The sequence below is a fragment of the Lipophrys pholis genome (assembly GCF_963383615.2).
Source record: "Lipophrys pholis genome assembly, chromosome: 16".
Taxonomy (NCBI): domain Eukaryota; kingdom Metazoa; phylum Chordata; class Actinopteri; order Blenniiformes; family Blenniidae; genus Lipophrys; species Lipophrys pholis.
The window spans coordinates 14,261,371-14,277,086 of NC_137634.1; the positions used below are offsets into that span (position 1 = coordinate 14,261,371).

General features: G+C 43.2%; 2 protein-coding genes across 2 annotated transcripts; both read right to left on the bottom strand.

Moving 5' to 3' along the window:
• Positions 1–1,171: 1,171 nt before the first annotated feature.
• On the bottom strand, positions 1,172–6,525 carry ddx52 (DEAD (Asp-Glu-Ala-Asp) box polypeptide 52). The gene is made up of 15 exons (XM_080482861.1): positions 6,405–6,525; positions 5,967–6,195; positions 5,300–5,439; positions 4,992–5,177; positions 4,749–4,892; positions 4,117–4,228; positions 3,954–4,026; positions 3,349–3,552; positions 3,147–3,237; positions 2,941–3,063; positions 2,699–2,849; positions 2,280–2,355; positions 1,946–2,017; positions 1,574–1,843; positions 1,172–1,330 (listed from the first exon to the last, which is right to left on the bottom strand). The coding sequence occupies exons 1-15, from the start codon at positions 6,489–6,491 to the stop codon at positions 1,294–1,296; spliced, it is 1,995 nt and encodes a 664-aa protein (XP_080338987.1). The 5' UTR covers positions 6,492–6,525; the 3' UTR covers positions 1,172–1,293.
• A 1,552-nt stretch (positions 6,526–8,077) lies between these two features.
• Positions 8,078–15,470, bottom strand: heatr6 (HEAT repeat containing 6). The gene is made up of 20 exons (XM_080482684.1): positions 15,181–15,470; positions 14,972–15,079; positions 14,715–14,855; positions 14,521–14,636; positions 13,963–14,077; positions 13,777–13,878; positions 13,514–13,678; positions 13,181–13,425; positions 12,816–12,990; positions 12,531–12,737; positions 12,077–12,176; positions 11,586–11,986; positions 11,113–11,235; positions 10,890–10,976; positions 10,534–10,668; positions 10,328–10,450; positions 10,116–10,240; positions 9,853–9,949; positions 9,472–9,676; positions 8,078–9,344 (listed from the first exon to the last, which is right to left on the bottom strand). The coding sequence occupies exons 1-20, from the start codon at positions 15,463–15,465 to the stop codon at positions 8,776–8,778; spliced, it is 3,624 nt and encodes a 1,207-aa protein (XP_080338810.1). The 5' UTR covers positions 15,466–15,470; the 3' UTR covers positions 8,078–8,775.
• Positions 15,471–15,716: the final 246 nt, after the last annotated feature.

Here is a 15,716-nt window from a genome sequence, read left to right on the forward strand (position 1 = left end):
TTGTTAAGCGCTATGACCGCAGGCTGAGGTCTGCGTACGCGCTGAGTCGCTCCACCACGAGACGCTCCATTAATATTTTCGAAACCACAGAATTATATGAGATCCTTTGCTACATCAGCAGCAGCACTCTGTTGATCAAAAATTGTGTTTGTGTACAATAATATATCTTTGATCACGTTGAAATCATCAGGCATACATGCAAAAAATAAAAAGTAATATTTATGTATATAATTTGTTAATTGCTCTCGGGGGCCCCCTAGTGCCCGCGGGCCCCTAAGCAGGCGCTACGTTCTCTTGTACCTTGGGCCGGCTCTGGTCCCGAGGGAACGTGGCAGTCCAACACTAGCCATTCAGTGCATGTCAAATATTTCATATTTAAGGACGATTTTATTCACTATTATCTCATACTGAAAGGATTTAAAGGGTTTTTCCAGTCAGTGCAAGGACAACCTTTTAGTATTCATTACAGTGTAGTGGTTTGTAAATGTAATTCTAACAATAAGCAAATTATATGGACCTAATTTTATCCTTGATTATAGTTTGACAGAAGAAAAAAAATTGTTGTTTACATGCTTGATACTTTCTATATCCAAATAATTATTTCAGTTTTTACCCAGGACACACCCCACTTGCCAAAAGTTACCCACAAGATTCTCCTCTAAGTGCGCTTATGTACCAGTTTCCTCCATGTTGGGATTGTTGAAGCTTGAGCACAGCTGGTTGTTGGAAAAGGGCAGAGAACACCCTGCACTGGATACCAATCTTTTATTTTTAAGCAATGAACAACTGCATTTAACCCATTCTATTCAGTTAATCTTAACTATACATAGCACAGAGCGGTGGAGCCGGTAAGGGTCATGCCACCAATAGAACATGCAACTCCACTCTGGAAGGCACTAGTGCAAAATAAAACCAGGATATTTTCACGGTGAGGCAACAGTACTTAGCACTTTCTTCTATAGTAAAGTCTGTTTATAAGTATCGTTTAGTTTTCGTTGTGTATAATGGAGAAAAAAAACATCAAAACACACAACTAAAATATCTGCACTGAACATACTTATAGGTAGATGCACAGTATTCAGCACAAATTAAAATACATTACATTTCCAGCTTTTAAGCTTTATAACTTGTTCTTAGGTGAGTAGATTTGAAGAAAGACTTTACAATTGAACACCATTTCATATAAAACTCTTTATTTTACACACTGAAAATACAAAGCAAATATGAAAATGACCCCAAAAAAAAAAAAGATCATTGAAAATCTTCTATCCAGTCTGTTCATCCCGTTGTCTTCTAGTCCATCTTTGTCTTTTTCTTCTTCACAAATTTCCTGGAAAACATAAATTACATCACAATTCCCATTTACATTTGTAACCAGAATTATGTTATGCCTATTTTCCTTTAACAGGAAATATGTATTCATTTTGATTATACAAATTTAATTAAGGAATCAAGTTTCAGAAATGAACATTAAAAAGCAGCTTTGAAATACAAATCACGCAAAAACTTTTGTTTATTGACACACGAGAGTCATTGAGGGGTTTGCTCGTTTCTCTGTCAACACCTTTCTTACTTTTTGACGGCGACTCCTGAAGAATTCGATCTCGTCTTCTGAGAAACCTTCTTGTGTTTCTCTGCAGCTTGTTTCTTCTTCGGCTCCTGGACTTTTGTCTTCTTTTCCACTTTCTGCTTTTGTGCTTTGCTTTCCTCTACTTGCTCTGGATGTGATGTCTGCTTCTGTGTTTTTTTCTGCGGTTTGCCTTTCTTCTTCATTAAGAAGCGAGGAGTTGTGCAAATGGTGCTTCTCTTGGGAGGTTTCTTTTCAAGTCTCCGTTTCGCTTTGCTGAACAGAAACAAAACATGGTTACCGGGATTGAAACTTTATTGACGAGACAAACACTTTTACAATAAATTTGGCATTTATAGTTGAATTAATTCATCTTACCTGTGTATCTTCTTGAATCCAGTCATGTAATCAGGTACAGGGCAGCCAGCCTGTTTTATAACATTTGCAATGCTGTGAAAAGTAATGGGAGACATGTTCAGTCAAGATCTTGAGAAAACTAGTGTAATTTCACCTGTCGGCGTTCATATTCTGGCAGATTGGTATAGATTCACTATAAGTAGCAATGTTCCGTTTGCCTTGTTGCTTTGTAACACAAAACCGAGCGTCTCACCTCTATGTCCCCTGACCCGACAGTCAATACTTCAGATGATGCAAAGTCATCTCACAGTATTGAACAAACCAACATTTACATGCAAAGTGAATCAGTTTGTACCTGCGCAGCAGCGGTTTGTCATTCTCTGTAAAGAAGGTGATGGCCTTCCCCTGATGTCCAGCTCTGCCAGTGCGACCTGACAAACACAAAGATGCAAAGAATTGAGGATCAAACTGCAAAACAGGAGGAACAAGAAGAGAGAACAAACTAAACGAGGGGCTTTGACTAACTACAATTCTCCACAACTGCAACGTCCAAATATAAATAACAGCTTAGGTTCGTTTACTCCTTGAGCAGCCTCAACACACTTTAAATGATCGGTTCTATCATATAAACACGACGACACTCATCATACTCATCTTATTTTGATCATTCTAAACTGGGCCATTAGTAAAAGACACCACAGGTATATTTTGTCTATTTAAAGAATTTAAATTCTTAATACAGTATCATCATCATCATCCATCAACCAAACGCACCGATTCGGTGAATGTACTCCACAGAGCTGGTGGGGAAGTCATAGTTCAGCACCAGGTTCACGCCTTTGAAGTCCATTCCTCTGGCCAGCAGAGCCGTGCAGATCAACACCCAAATGTTTCCGGAGCGGAAACTGTTCACCACGTTATCTCGCTGAAACGGAGAAGCCGACCGGGAGGGGGAAGGTCAACACAATCATGACGCAGAAGAGCCGCGAGTCGGCCTGTTAGTTGTGTCGGTGTACCTGCTGCTGTGTGCGGTCTGCGTGGATCACGTCCACGTTGATGCCTTCATAGACCAACTCGTGGAACAGCTCCCGCGCTCGCTCGATAGACTGAACGAAGACGAGCATGGGAGGCAGAAAACCCTGAAACACGGCATAAAGTCATTTCACAACATGAAACCAACAAGTATTGTTGTAATGAACGAAGCTCCTCAAAGTGCCGGCACCTGTTTGATAATGTTCCTCATGGCCACAAGCTTCCCGTTTTCCGTCCCAACAAACAGCAGCTGCTGCTCCACCGTTTCCACCGCAGTGTTTCTGTGTGGAAGATAGGAAGAAAGAAAAAAAAAAAAAAAAAAAAACTCAAGCGAATGCAGGAAGGGAACATGAAAGGTTCGGATTAAATCAGTTCTCCTGGCTGATTATTACCTTTGTCCAATGTTGACAGAAACAAGGTTGTCGAGATTCAGGCGGCACCACTGTTCCACATCGTGAGTGCACGTCGCGCTGAAGAACGCCCTGTGCACCTTTGCACTCGAGCAGGCCAGGAAAATGGTGGCCAGCTGCTCCCTGAAGCCCGTCCTACCGTCCTCAAACAGCTTATCAGACTCATCCACAATGAGCCACTCCACACTGCAACAAAAATAAACAAACAAACAAGAAAAACAAAAAACAGTGAAATATTTCAGCTTTGTTCAAAAAAAAGAAGCGAGAATGTAAAAAAACGACGACAAAAGAGAAAGACTGACTTGAAGCAATCCCGCCTACATACTAAGGATTTGGTAACATTCTCCATCATTGTATTGATTAAAAGAAACTACCAGTTTATTTGTAAACCTTTTTTACTCAACAACTTGAAAATAAAATAAAATTACATGTTCTGAAATCAATATATAGACATTAAAGAAAAAACAACAAGACTTTTGATTTAGTTTGCTCCAAAAACTTTTGAAAATTTTTTTTAAAAATTGAGCCGATTACTCAGGGACTAATATATAATATTGAAGCGACTCTATAAATAAACAGACTGTTACCGGCTGAGGTCAATAGCTGGAGGATCCTGCTTGAGGAGGAAGACGAGTCTGTTTGGAGTACTGACGAGTATATCTATGAACAGAGACACAGGATGTTAACAGTGAGCAAAGGTGATCAGCTGTCACTTTTTAAAAAAGAAAATCTATTTATTAAACCTCTTACCATATTTTTTGTTCGACTCGGGTCCGTATTTCTTGGCTGCCAGCGAAGCTTTGTCTATGATGTGAACTCTGAATCCGACTCCGTCCGAGAGGCGGAGCAGCTCTCTGTAGGTCTGAAACACAGTAACACAGCACCTATAGATATGAAATATGAAACAACAATACGAGAAAAAGCTCCTGTTTAAGTCTGTAAGTCAATTCAAGACTAAATGTAAGCGTCATGCAGTTGAAGTTGGCACACGATGGACGGATAACAGCTGAAGACTGATGTGTTTATTAGGAGAAGCATATTGATCAGTTCATTAATGTGATTAATGTTAAGATGTGGCTGCTGGATGTGAACACAGTGATTCCTTTTTAACATACTAATGGAAACTTAAGTTATATTGCCCCGACCACCTTCACAGTTCACTGCTGCAGAGTAAAAGATCTGCGTAATAGTAGTTTTTCATCCATCAATGTGTTTGACAGATTTTACTCCATAATCTTTTGACATTGTCTCTATTTGGAAACTGCGAGTCGGACTTGTGTCAGCTCCGCTTCTTTAAATGTTTGGTGACGCTGAGGTCAGACCCAAACACATTAACATTAAACTCGCTGGGGTGAGTAATTGTGTGAGTGTGTGTTGTGTACCTGGCTCGCCAGCTCTCGAGTTGGGGAAACGATAACCGCTCTGAAGCCCAGGTTCGCCGGCTGCTGCAGGTGGGCGAGCAGTGGGAGGCAGAAAGCCAAAGTCTTTCCGGATCCAGTAGGAGCACAAGCTAGAAGTTCCCGATCCTGGGGATGAGGAGGATTGGGGGGGGGGGGCAGTTCAAGAGACATTACCTCCCCGTAATCATTATCTAACAACCCCTGAATGTGTTTTCACGAACTCACATGCATCATAAGTGGTATCGCCTGCATCTGTATGGGCGTGGGTGAGTTGAGTCCGGCTCCTCTGAGGTTCTCAATGACACGTGAGTTTAGGCGATACTCAGACTGCAGTTCCTCAAACGTGCACACTGGATCAGGTATGTCGCAGCCGTGCACATTTATCCGGTGTTGCGAACGAATACGATTCACCTGCAATCAAACAAACGCACGAGAAGTTTACAGCGGTCAAATTCCAGGGACAAACAGTTGCAGCGTTCTCAAAATTTGCATTTGTAAAAATCTAAATAAAAATAAACCGTCCATGTGCAAACCTTTTCCTGATGAAGATGCTTTAGCCTTTTCAGCGAAGAATCGTCTTTATCATCACCCTGGTTGTTCTGTATTGGTTGGTCGAGTGCAGAGGTCCAAGTGATGCCGTTTCCCCGCGTGTCCTTTGCTGGTCCAACACCAGCTTCAGTCGAACAGAAGAACAAGGAGTGAGACTCTCAACTTTAAGTCTCTTCATACCACTGTCAACTTTATAGAGTGAATCTAGTTGAGTTCTCAGTGACAATAACCCACAACAAACCAAAACAAACATAGAAATTACAACAATGTGTCTACAACAGGCGTGTCAAACATAAGACACGTGGGACAAAACCAGTTTCTGTTGAGATTGCAAGCATTTTTCCATTTTAATAAAAAATGTATACATGTATGCGTCACAACACCAACCAAAAAAAACTATGTTTAAATTTAAAGGTTATTATACTATTCCACCAGTCCGGCCCTCAAGATGTAGCATAGAAGGTGAATAATGTCAATGTTTATGTCACTCAACAGAAAATAGATGACATTCATGATGATAGAAGAGTTGATTTTTCATATCCAGACTTCACTCCTGTACCTTTAAATGATATAAAAAAGACTAACAACATCTCATATAAGGACTGCTGTGAACGTACATGAGCAGCACACATCCTTCACCTTCTGACTCACTTGTCATTTTTTTCTTCTTTTTCCTTGTGTCTCCTTTGCGCTTCCTCTTGCTTTCTGTCCCAGAATCTCCACTGTCGCTGCTCTCTTCATCCTTCTCTCTCTCCTCTTCATCTCCATCCTCCTCCTCCTTTTTGATCAAGCTCTGGCCTCCATTAGCTGAACTTGTGCCAAAGTAATCAATCGCAGAGAGAGAGTCCGAGGACGGGTCGCTTCCCTGAGGTTTAGAAACCTACAAAGTAAAACACAGCGTGTTTGTTTATGAAAGTGTTAGTCGGGTAAATTGTTGTCCTTGGTCAAGCTCTCCTCTCATGTTCATTCGGGAACATGGCAGCACACTTTCACAGAAGAACAAGTCAGATTTGGACAAAGTAGAACCTCAGTTGGTTTAAATGAACATTTTTCGCTCATTGTGGATACAACTACGTTTTCTAAGTTTACCTTAAAACGAGCGGCGTCTTGACCAAACCTCTTCAAATCAAATTTAGCTCCAGCTCCAAGTTTCCGAAATAACTCGAAGGCGTCCATTCCGCAGCGCGTGGTGCGGCTAAACGCACGGGCACGCATCAACATCCGGGTTATCCACAGAGCCGCTCTGCCGCCCCCTGCAGGCGCGGAGTAGAACAAACCATTATAATCCTCTTCAAATATGTTCAGAATGTTGATATATTTAAGAGGGGAAAACCGAATGAATTAATTGTATCTTTAGTATCACGCCTTTGAATGAGGGTCACCTAAAAGGTGATTTTATTTGTCAATTCTAGAATATCAACAAGTTGTATCTAATCAATTTCATCAAATCAAACTATATTTATATAACACTTTTCAACCATTCTGTAGCACAACATGCTTTACAAACCTTAAAAACAAAACACAATAGCCTATAACTTGAAAATACAGGAACCCATTTTCTGATTTCTGTGACAATTAACTTCTCATCTTTGGCATTATTTATTGTCTCCAAGTTGAAATTTGATGAAAATGCTGCTTTTCATATATTTCCATCACACAGATTTTCTTACTGGTCAGAGCGGCTGTCATGACTTCGCCAGAGGTGCTTGTTGTGAAGGTAGCTTTTTTGATTATTCAGGTTACACAGTACATTGAATGGCATGGTAAAGGATAGGCTCCTTTTTCTATTTCCTTTTCTTGGATTTTTTCCATTCCAGCCTTCTGGTAAATAAAATTTGCCTCAGTAAACACTACAGTACTACAGTTGTATCACACTTATTATTGTTGAAGTGCACCATTCTCACTTTAAAAAAAACAACTTTGCACTTTATATGAAATATTGATATTACATTTAACATACCTACTCTTAAAAGGATCATATTATACAGCTTTTCAACGTTTTCATATGGGTTTCTCGTTGGTCCAGAAACATTGTATTCAAAGTTTATTGCCCCAAATCTGTCTTTTCCTTTCTTCCTTCCTTGGATTATAATCCATTTGAATATATGCTGATCATATGAGCGGCATTCAGAATCTGCTGTGTGGTGCCATGTGCCAGAGCAGAGCTGTGGGAGGGTCAAAGGGAGGGCTTACCTTGATTGGGATTGGCTAAACCCCCTATATCACTATATAGGGTTTGATTTCTCATTGGACGACACCACCTTTTTATAAATTGAAACAAGTCAGGGTGAGAGATGACAAGCCTTTTTTCACTTCTGGGGCATCATTCCCAGCTATGGGGATGCAGATTACTATTGGAAAACCATTAGAATGTGAATTTTGCATAATATGACCCCTTTAAAATATAATATTAATATATTACTAAAAAAGATAAACAATGTACTTTTAGATTTCATTTATACAGCACTAATTACACCATAGCTGTTTCACAGCATTATATATCGAATGATATATTGTATATATTTTTTAACAAAGATTTATTAAACATTGTGGTAACAGGATAGTGGTGGCTCGGCGGTCAGAGAGGCTGACTTCAGATTGGAAGTTTGCAGGTTTGATGCAGACAGGTCACCACTGCAGGTCCCTGAGCACGACCTTTGACCGCCATCAGCTCCCTGAAGCGCTGCAATGTGGCGGCACCTCCACACCTTAGAAATAGGACTGGTCAATGAGGAAAAGGAATTTCCCCAAGGGGATCAATTAGGTATGATTAGTTTAGTTTTAATTTAATTAAAGGAGTACAGAAAAACCTAAATACAGGCACTTGTTTGCAGATTGTAATTCCAATATTTCTAATCAACTCAAGTGAAAATAAACTACAAATACAAATAATAATAAACAAATACATTGAATGATGCTTATAAACGATGATTTGTAGCAGAACGAGTTTAAATCGGAACACAATTGTACACGAAACATAAAAAATATAGGGTAGGTTTAAACAAACCCTTTAAAGTTGTATTCATGACCTCATTGTATTACTTTACAGACACAATTTAAAGGCACTTAAGTGGGTTTGAAAACTTTTCAATGATCTTCAGTTTGTTTCATCTGAGTCAGTGAGCTGGCAGACAGCTTCCCCCCAAAAAGAAGCAGCTTTTAAGACTGTTTGGACAATAGAACTAGACACTGCCCAATTAATGGTTAAAATAAAAATATAAATACTGTGCCACACAAATAATTATGTATGGATCGTGGTCATCAGAAGTGGAATCAGTAATCTGCTGTTCACAGTAATCAGCCGTGTGTCATACAGTTTACGGCCGTCCTGCGTTGCTTTAGTCGTTTCTTTATCCAATTGTTGTGCATTGACGTCGCGCCGCCCGTCAGTCCGGCTGTGATCTGGGAAATGTCAGATTCTCGACACAAAGTAAGAATAACAAAATGTGTTTTTTCTTTTTTAAGCCTCTTCACAAGTCTCGAGCAAATCCTCCAGGAAATGAACCACCACTTCTTTACTGCTTTCCTCCTCTTCCCCTCCGTCAGCCCTCAAGTCTTTCATTCTGTTCAGAGTCTGCCCGAGATCTCCAATTCTCTGCTGTGGATGAATATTGTCCTTTCTCGTGTCCTTTTCTTCTTCTGCCTCTTCTACACCCCCTTCCTCCGCCCTGAGATACTTGATCAGATGCTCTTTGATGCCCCTCCCCTCCTCGCTGGTGAGTGATGCCCCGAGAGCAGGCATGTCCTGCAGCTGGCTGACGCTGAGCAGATGTAGGAGGGCTTTTGAGAGCGTGTGCCGCAGGCTGGCACTGTAGCGATACTCCAGGAAGTCGTTTGTATCCTCGCTGTTTTCAAGAGCCGTGGCCAGCGAGCACCACACGCGGCTGAAGCGCCCTGCGTCTCCATAGCAGCCGCGGTGAGCGGGAACTGTCAGGGCGGCGGCAGACTTGATCCGCACTTTGAAGTTCTTGCAGGAAGTTACGACATTGCAGAGGGTAGTGAACGCGTCATGAGACCACGGAGCCGAATCTAATGGAAAGAAACAAACGGACGGGGGTGGGGGGGGGGGGGGTTGCAATGAGTCATGAGTGAGCAACACTGTGACTCCTGTGAGACCATTTTAACAGGGACTGAAGCTGTGGGTCCCGACACTTACCAAGTGGCAATGCAGGGTTTCCAAAAGCATTTCCTAAGGCGTAACAGGCGTTCCACCGAACCTTCATCACGGCCTGTGATTCCACGGTTTTCACCAGAGCAAGAACTGCGTCTTCCACCGGCCGCTGAAACGCAGACCGTGTCATCTGACTCTCATGCAGGAAATGAAGTAGATTCCCAAGTGCTCGCAAAGCACTAGACTTTACCTGGGATTGAGGAAAAAGAAGCCAATGTATACATAAATGAAGTATTACACTATGTGGTACTTGATGATGCTTGTCAGTCACGCATTTCCCAACAGACCCTTCCAGAATTAACATGAAAATGGAAATAACTTGCATATTTCTTTTTTTTTTCTGGGCGAAATTGCCTAAAGTCTCACCCTGTCTTTGTCAGCTGAAGCTCGGTTGGCTGCTTGCAACATTTTCAGCAGCAGCATGTCCGATAACTCTTCTTGGAACTCCACACCGACGCATTCCCTGATGAAAAGAATGATGGTCCGCTAATTGATGTGAAAATGTTCATACATGACTCCATTTCATAAATGCACGAATATCATGAGTCTTTGCGTTTCTCAACGTCTTTATGCAAAAGTGAAACGCTACTTCATTCTCGCACTTGGATTTTTTTTTGTGTCCATCTTACATGTTAACAATGAGTGTATCCGTCAGATTTCCAAGAGACCAGGCAGCTTTGGCGCGGACGTTTGTACACCGATCATCGAAGGCAGCCAGGATAGCGTTTGCTGTATCCGCCACAAACATAACATCCTGAAAAGCAAATAGCTGTTACGCGACTTTAACGCCGCTGACAAAATCATGCTTAGTGCACCTACAGTGGGTTAGAAATGTGCTGACCTCTCTCAAACAAGGGAACAGTATGTAGATTCCTAAAGCCCTGAGGGCTGCAGCCTTCACCAGATAGTTTTCAGTGTAGGTCAGCCCCAGCAGCACGGTGACGCACATGAGCTGGGTCTTGTCCTTGAACAAAGCATCACACAAATAACAGCGTGAGCATCAGTATCATATGTGGAAGCAGAGGTCTATTGAATGGGGGAACTTACAGGCAGTTGTGCGAAGGCCTGGGGTAGAATAGAGGACAGCGTGTCGCAGGCGCTCGCCTGCAGAGTCGGATGTTGCTCATTCTGCAGCGCTGCATTCAGGGGACCACTCAACACCTCGGACCAAAATTGCACCACCTGCATTATGCAGATACATTGATGACATAAAAACACTTTAAAACGTATTCTTATGACTGTGAGTTGCTTTTCTCAGGTGGTTTAAAATGCAGCAGATACCCGCTTACTGGTAAAGTAGTAAAAAGTATTTCTGGCAAGTTAACAAAAGCAATATGAAGATGTTGGTGTAAAAAGCCGTATTGTGATTAAATACACATCGTACAGATACAGTTTGTGCTTACCCGACTTATGGGAACTCTTGAGCTTTCAGGCACATTATTTTCTGCTCTGTGCTGCTGGATTATCCCCGTACCAAACTCCTCCACCAACTGAATGGCAAGCAGAGATATCAGTGCTCGGGTAACTTCTAAAGATTTACAAGTTAGAATGAATACTATGATTTCCAGCAACGAACTACATGAGTGACGGTAGACTAATGTCTACATGTTCACCAGACAATGCTACCTTTGCTCCATGCAGCTGTATGGAGGGGTCCACCTCCCCAAGGCAGCGAGTGCTAACCCGGCTGATCTCACACAGATACGATTGGGTCAGAGAGAAGTAGCCACGGACCAAGTGGGACAAGGCCTGGAAAACAGTGGAATCACACAAAATCAACACTTCACAACTTTGGGCCTGCCGACACTGGCGAGCAGATCTGCCCTGACAATCTAAGTGTTAAGATATTTGTCATATGTACAGCACATACACAATGCAATTTATTTCATGTAACAAATGTAAAGTAAAAGTGGAATAAACAGTGTTTAAAACAGTCCATATAAAAAGGTGCAAAAACAGTAATGAGCCATTTTCCAGGTTCGCTCTCAGTTTCAGAAAGTGTCTTATTACAGGTTGAGCCTCAGGGGAGGCCAGCATATAATGGTGAACCCAAACGCTGGCAGATACAAACAATCACACCTTTCTTCATCACCTCTCACCTGCAGAGCCACGAGCCGAACAGGTGAGGCCTCCATCACAGCACCTCCACCCGCTCCCTCGCTGTCTGATTGCTCCTCTCTGGGCTGAGTCACAAGAGACACACACAGCTGCAGCAGCCATGGCGGAGAGCTTTCCTCCTCCCCCGGGGTGCGAGGAGCACGCGGGGATTGTGTGGATGATCTCTGCTGCAATGGCGTGACCGGTGTACGGCCTGGCGAGGACATCCCATCTCTTTGTCTCCAGCTGAGGACTGCGTTCTGATTCTGCGGCGTGAAGGAGCCTGTGCTGCTGCCACTGCTGTCGTCCGGCTGACGCAGCAGAAGCTGCACCTCCGGGAGCGGCGCTTGAGTCGTCACTATAGCCCCGTAGAGCGTGAAGACCGACACTCGGACAGTAACGTCTGAGGGCAGAGGGCAGTTTTGAGATCAGAAGCTTTTCTTTCTCGCCAGTACCTGGGTGCAGTTGCAGACACACTGACAAAAATACAAACCTCTGTGGTGCAGGTAAGAGCGTATCTGTTTCCAAAGCTGGGTGAGCAGACCCGGTCTGAGACGATTATAAGGCGTATTGGACACCAGGAAGGCCAGACACTGATAGACAAGGGAGGAGGTAACAAGCTGTGATACAAAAGCCACAACACAGGCCTCGATTCACTTCTGGAGAGTAGGTACTGGTTTCTGTTCACTACGTTTGGTTAAACACAGCAAAACCTCACAAATTGACATGGTTTCTTCTCAAACCGCTGACAATGACTCAAGATGAACACTGCGAGACATTTTAGTTTAACCCTACTGATGATGTGTTCCAATAGTAATCCTGTATGCGCTTTTCTCTCTTGTCACATGTCAATAGATGCAGCTCATCACAATGACAGTAATGGAAAATAAAATGAAAAATGTGTGGGCCTCAAACATAGACGTGAAATGAGGAGCAGGATATTGTACCTTTATGACCTGAGTCAGTGTTTGCGGGGAGGTCTCAGCAAGCAGAGCCAGGCTCAGAGAGCGGTGCAGCTCTCTGATGGTGGTGGCCAGCGTGAACGAGAAAGGAGTGTATGATGTTCGAGGGGAGGCGGTGTCTTCAGCCACAGCCAGGAACTGACGCGAGCCATCCAGAATTCCCGACAACACCTGAAGTGCACACAGCCGCACCTGGAGGGAGAGGGAATGGACCATGTCGCGATCATACAAGCCGAGGAGGATTGAAAGTTACTTGGAGATGTGGCTTACCTTTGGCGAAGGGTCTTTGAGAATAATTGTGATTAAAGTAAGAGGCGGCGGTCCCCCAATAGGAGTGTCGGGAATGAAGGATGACCAGTACCCGTACAGAGTCCTTTTCTCCACTGCTTTCACCACTGCCAGCAGACAGTGAAGCGTTAACTGACGCACACGGCCGTGGTTCAGTCTGGAAGAGCCAAGAGAGTTCGGTTTTAGAAAGTGTTGTGTTGTGGAGAACTACTGTTGTGGGGTGAAGACAAAGTGACTTTACAAAATTCATCGTCTTTATTGAAAAAAGCTTTAACTTTCAATTGAAAAACAACAAAAAAAACAAGAGGGGGAGAGACACTGAGGGATCGGGGTAGTGTTTTATATACCTTAATCTGCTCAGTGCTGTGCCCTCTGGGTCAGAAAACTCAGAGTCCGAACTGTTTTTCTTCCAGGATGGGTAGAGAAATGGAGAAGAAGGTTTAAGAGAGACCTCTCCTTCTCTTCTGACACTTTCTCTTCCCTCTCCTTTCTGCAATGTGGATCCAAGCTCTCTCTCTTCTTCGTCCCCGTCATCCCCTTTGCTCTCCTCAGTTTTTGTCTTCTTCCCCTTTCCTTTGGATTTCTTCTTTTTCTTCTCCAGAGAGACAAATAGAATTAGTTTACTAATGATTGTTTTATGACCCTTAACAAAAGAAAAAAAAAGAAAAGACAATTCCTACCCCTGATGTCTTTCCAGGCGTCGTGGCATCTTTCAGAGGTTCAGAGGACTTTGGTGGCTCAGCAGGTTTCGGTGGAGAGAGGGCTTCATACTGTGGAAGAGGTGCTGGGTACAGTACAGGCAGCCACTCCACGCTCACTCCAGGAGCGCCCTGGAACATCAGCCTCTGAGGAGAACATGAGCAGGGTCGAGCTGTCAAAGCATGCTTGATCAAATTTATCTAGCAGTGAAAGAAAACCAAGGAAATTGGAAAGGATTTTAAACCTTTAGAGCAGCCAGTAAAGACCCAAGCTCCTCCCCTCCACCAAACTTCCACTTCCCACCAGCGATACAACACTGCATTCCTTTCAATGCTGCTTGGATCACCTGCATTAATGACACAGGAGTAAGTTCGAATTATGGCACGCTTAGTCATTGAAACGTGAACTGCAATGCAACGACTATAAGTACCAGGCAGTAGAAGAGCTCGTCAGTGTCGGGAGGTTTAGGCGACTGCAGTGTTTTGAGGAAGGCTTTAAAACATATACTTCTGTACTCATCATCCAGTGGTGGTTGGCCAGGGATCCTGCAGGGACACCATTAAAAAAAAAAAATCAAAAAAATCACAAGATATGAAAAGTCCCGTTTTGTGTATCTGGGGTTTAATCCCACAGTCCAAAAACATGCATGCAAGGAAATGGTGAGCTCAAATTGTCTCGAGGGGTTTGCCCGGTGACGGACCGGGATCGGCTCCATCGCCCTGCCGCCTACACAGTATAGAGGATTAATTAATGACGATATAAAAGGAGGAAATGAACACAATATATATGTCCAGACGACGTAGGAAACATGTAATTACTCTCAGTCAATAGCTTATGTGGCCTAATGCTGAGATTTCAAACAATCCTTAAAACATCAGAAGTGAGACACCAGATTGGGGATTTATATGGCTCATGCGAGCGACGATGCACACACATTAAAATGCATAGTACAGGTACGCACTAGATATAGAACGACACTGGAGCTTACCTGAGACAAATGTTGGCCATGCAGGTGAGCGCATCACGCCGCAGCTCCATACTCAGCTGAGACGTGGACATATATTGCTGCAGGACTCCATCATTACTCAGTAACTCACCGAGATACTACGATTGAGAAATAAAGAGTAAGGGTAAACAACACTTACCGTACACTTTCAAACAGCAGAACGCTTAAATAAATACCTGGTGGCACTGAGGTCCATTTCCATATACCACAGTGGAGAGGGCGAGGAGGATATCTGAGTGAGTCCACGTACTACACACTTTCAATGCACGGGTAGTATAGTTCAGCAACACATCCAGTGTCTGTTCATCCATTATGACCTGGAATGAATAATAATAAAATAATGAGATCATACATGTTGGAAGGAGAATATACGAATTACCAAAGCAGACCCTGCTAGTACATGTAACATTTCAACACAAAGTTTGCTGGTTACCTTTAACTGATTGAGTAGATGGTGCATCAGCTGGCATAGTTTGATGACTAAATGTTCTTGACTCAGTGGCACCAGGGAGCTGACATGCCTCAGCAGGAGACACACATCCTGGGATGGACATGAAAAAGAAACAAAAAAGATGGCTACCACGTGATTAAAAGTATCCAGAGTGGGTCGAGACAAATAGACTAAACCAAACCCGGAGTTACCTCTTGCTGGATGTTGATGTTGGGCTCCAAGGTTCTGTTGTAGTTTTCAGACAGTAGCTGGTCAAACAGCAGGTTGAGCTCCTCCTTCAGCTGGCTGGAGTTCGACCGCAGGGCTTTGAGCTTTGAGGCGCAGCGGGAAAACTGTTTCTCTGCGTCCGACAGAGAGTCGGGCTGCCGGCTGTCAGCCGCCTTGGGGGTAAAGGGAGCGGCGTCGGCAGATAGAGCCGCCGAGGGGAAACTCTGGACACGGAGAGCCGGGCCCGACTGCCCCGTGTGAGCCGCCATGTTTTCAGTGTTTTTACTCGTTCTTCTATTTCTGTGTAACATCTGAGCGCCATGACGAGTACTGCCACCTAGAGTGCAAAAAAAGAACATCTTTCTAAAAAAACAAACAAAAACTTCCCACTAAACGAAGTGCTTTACGGGGGAATAAAGGAAATACATTAAAACAAAGTGATTAAGAAAGGCATAAACAGTAGAATAAAAAAATTTAAATCTTTATGAAGATAAAGGTTATAAAAAACGAGTAAAATTTA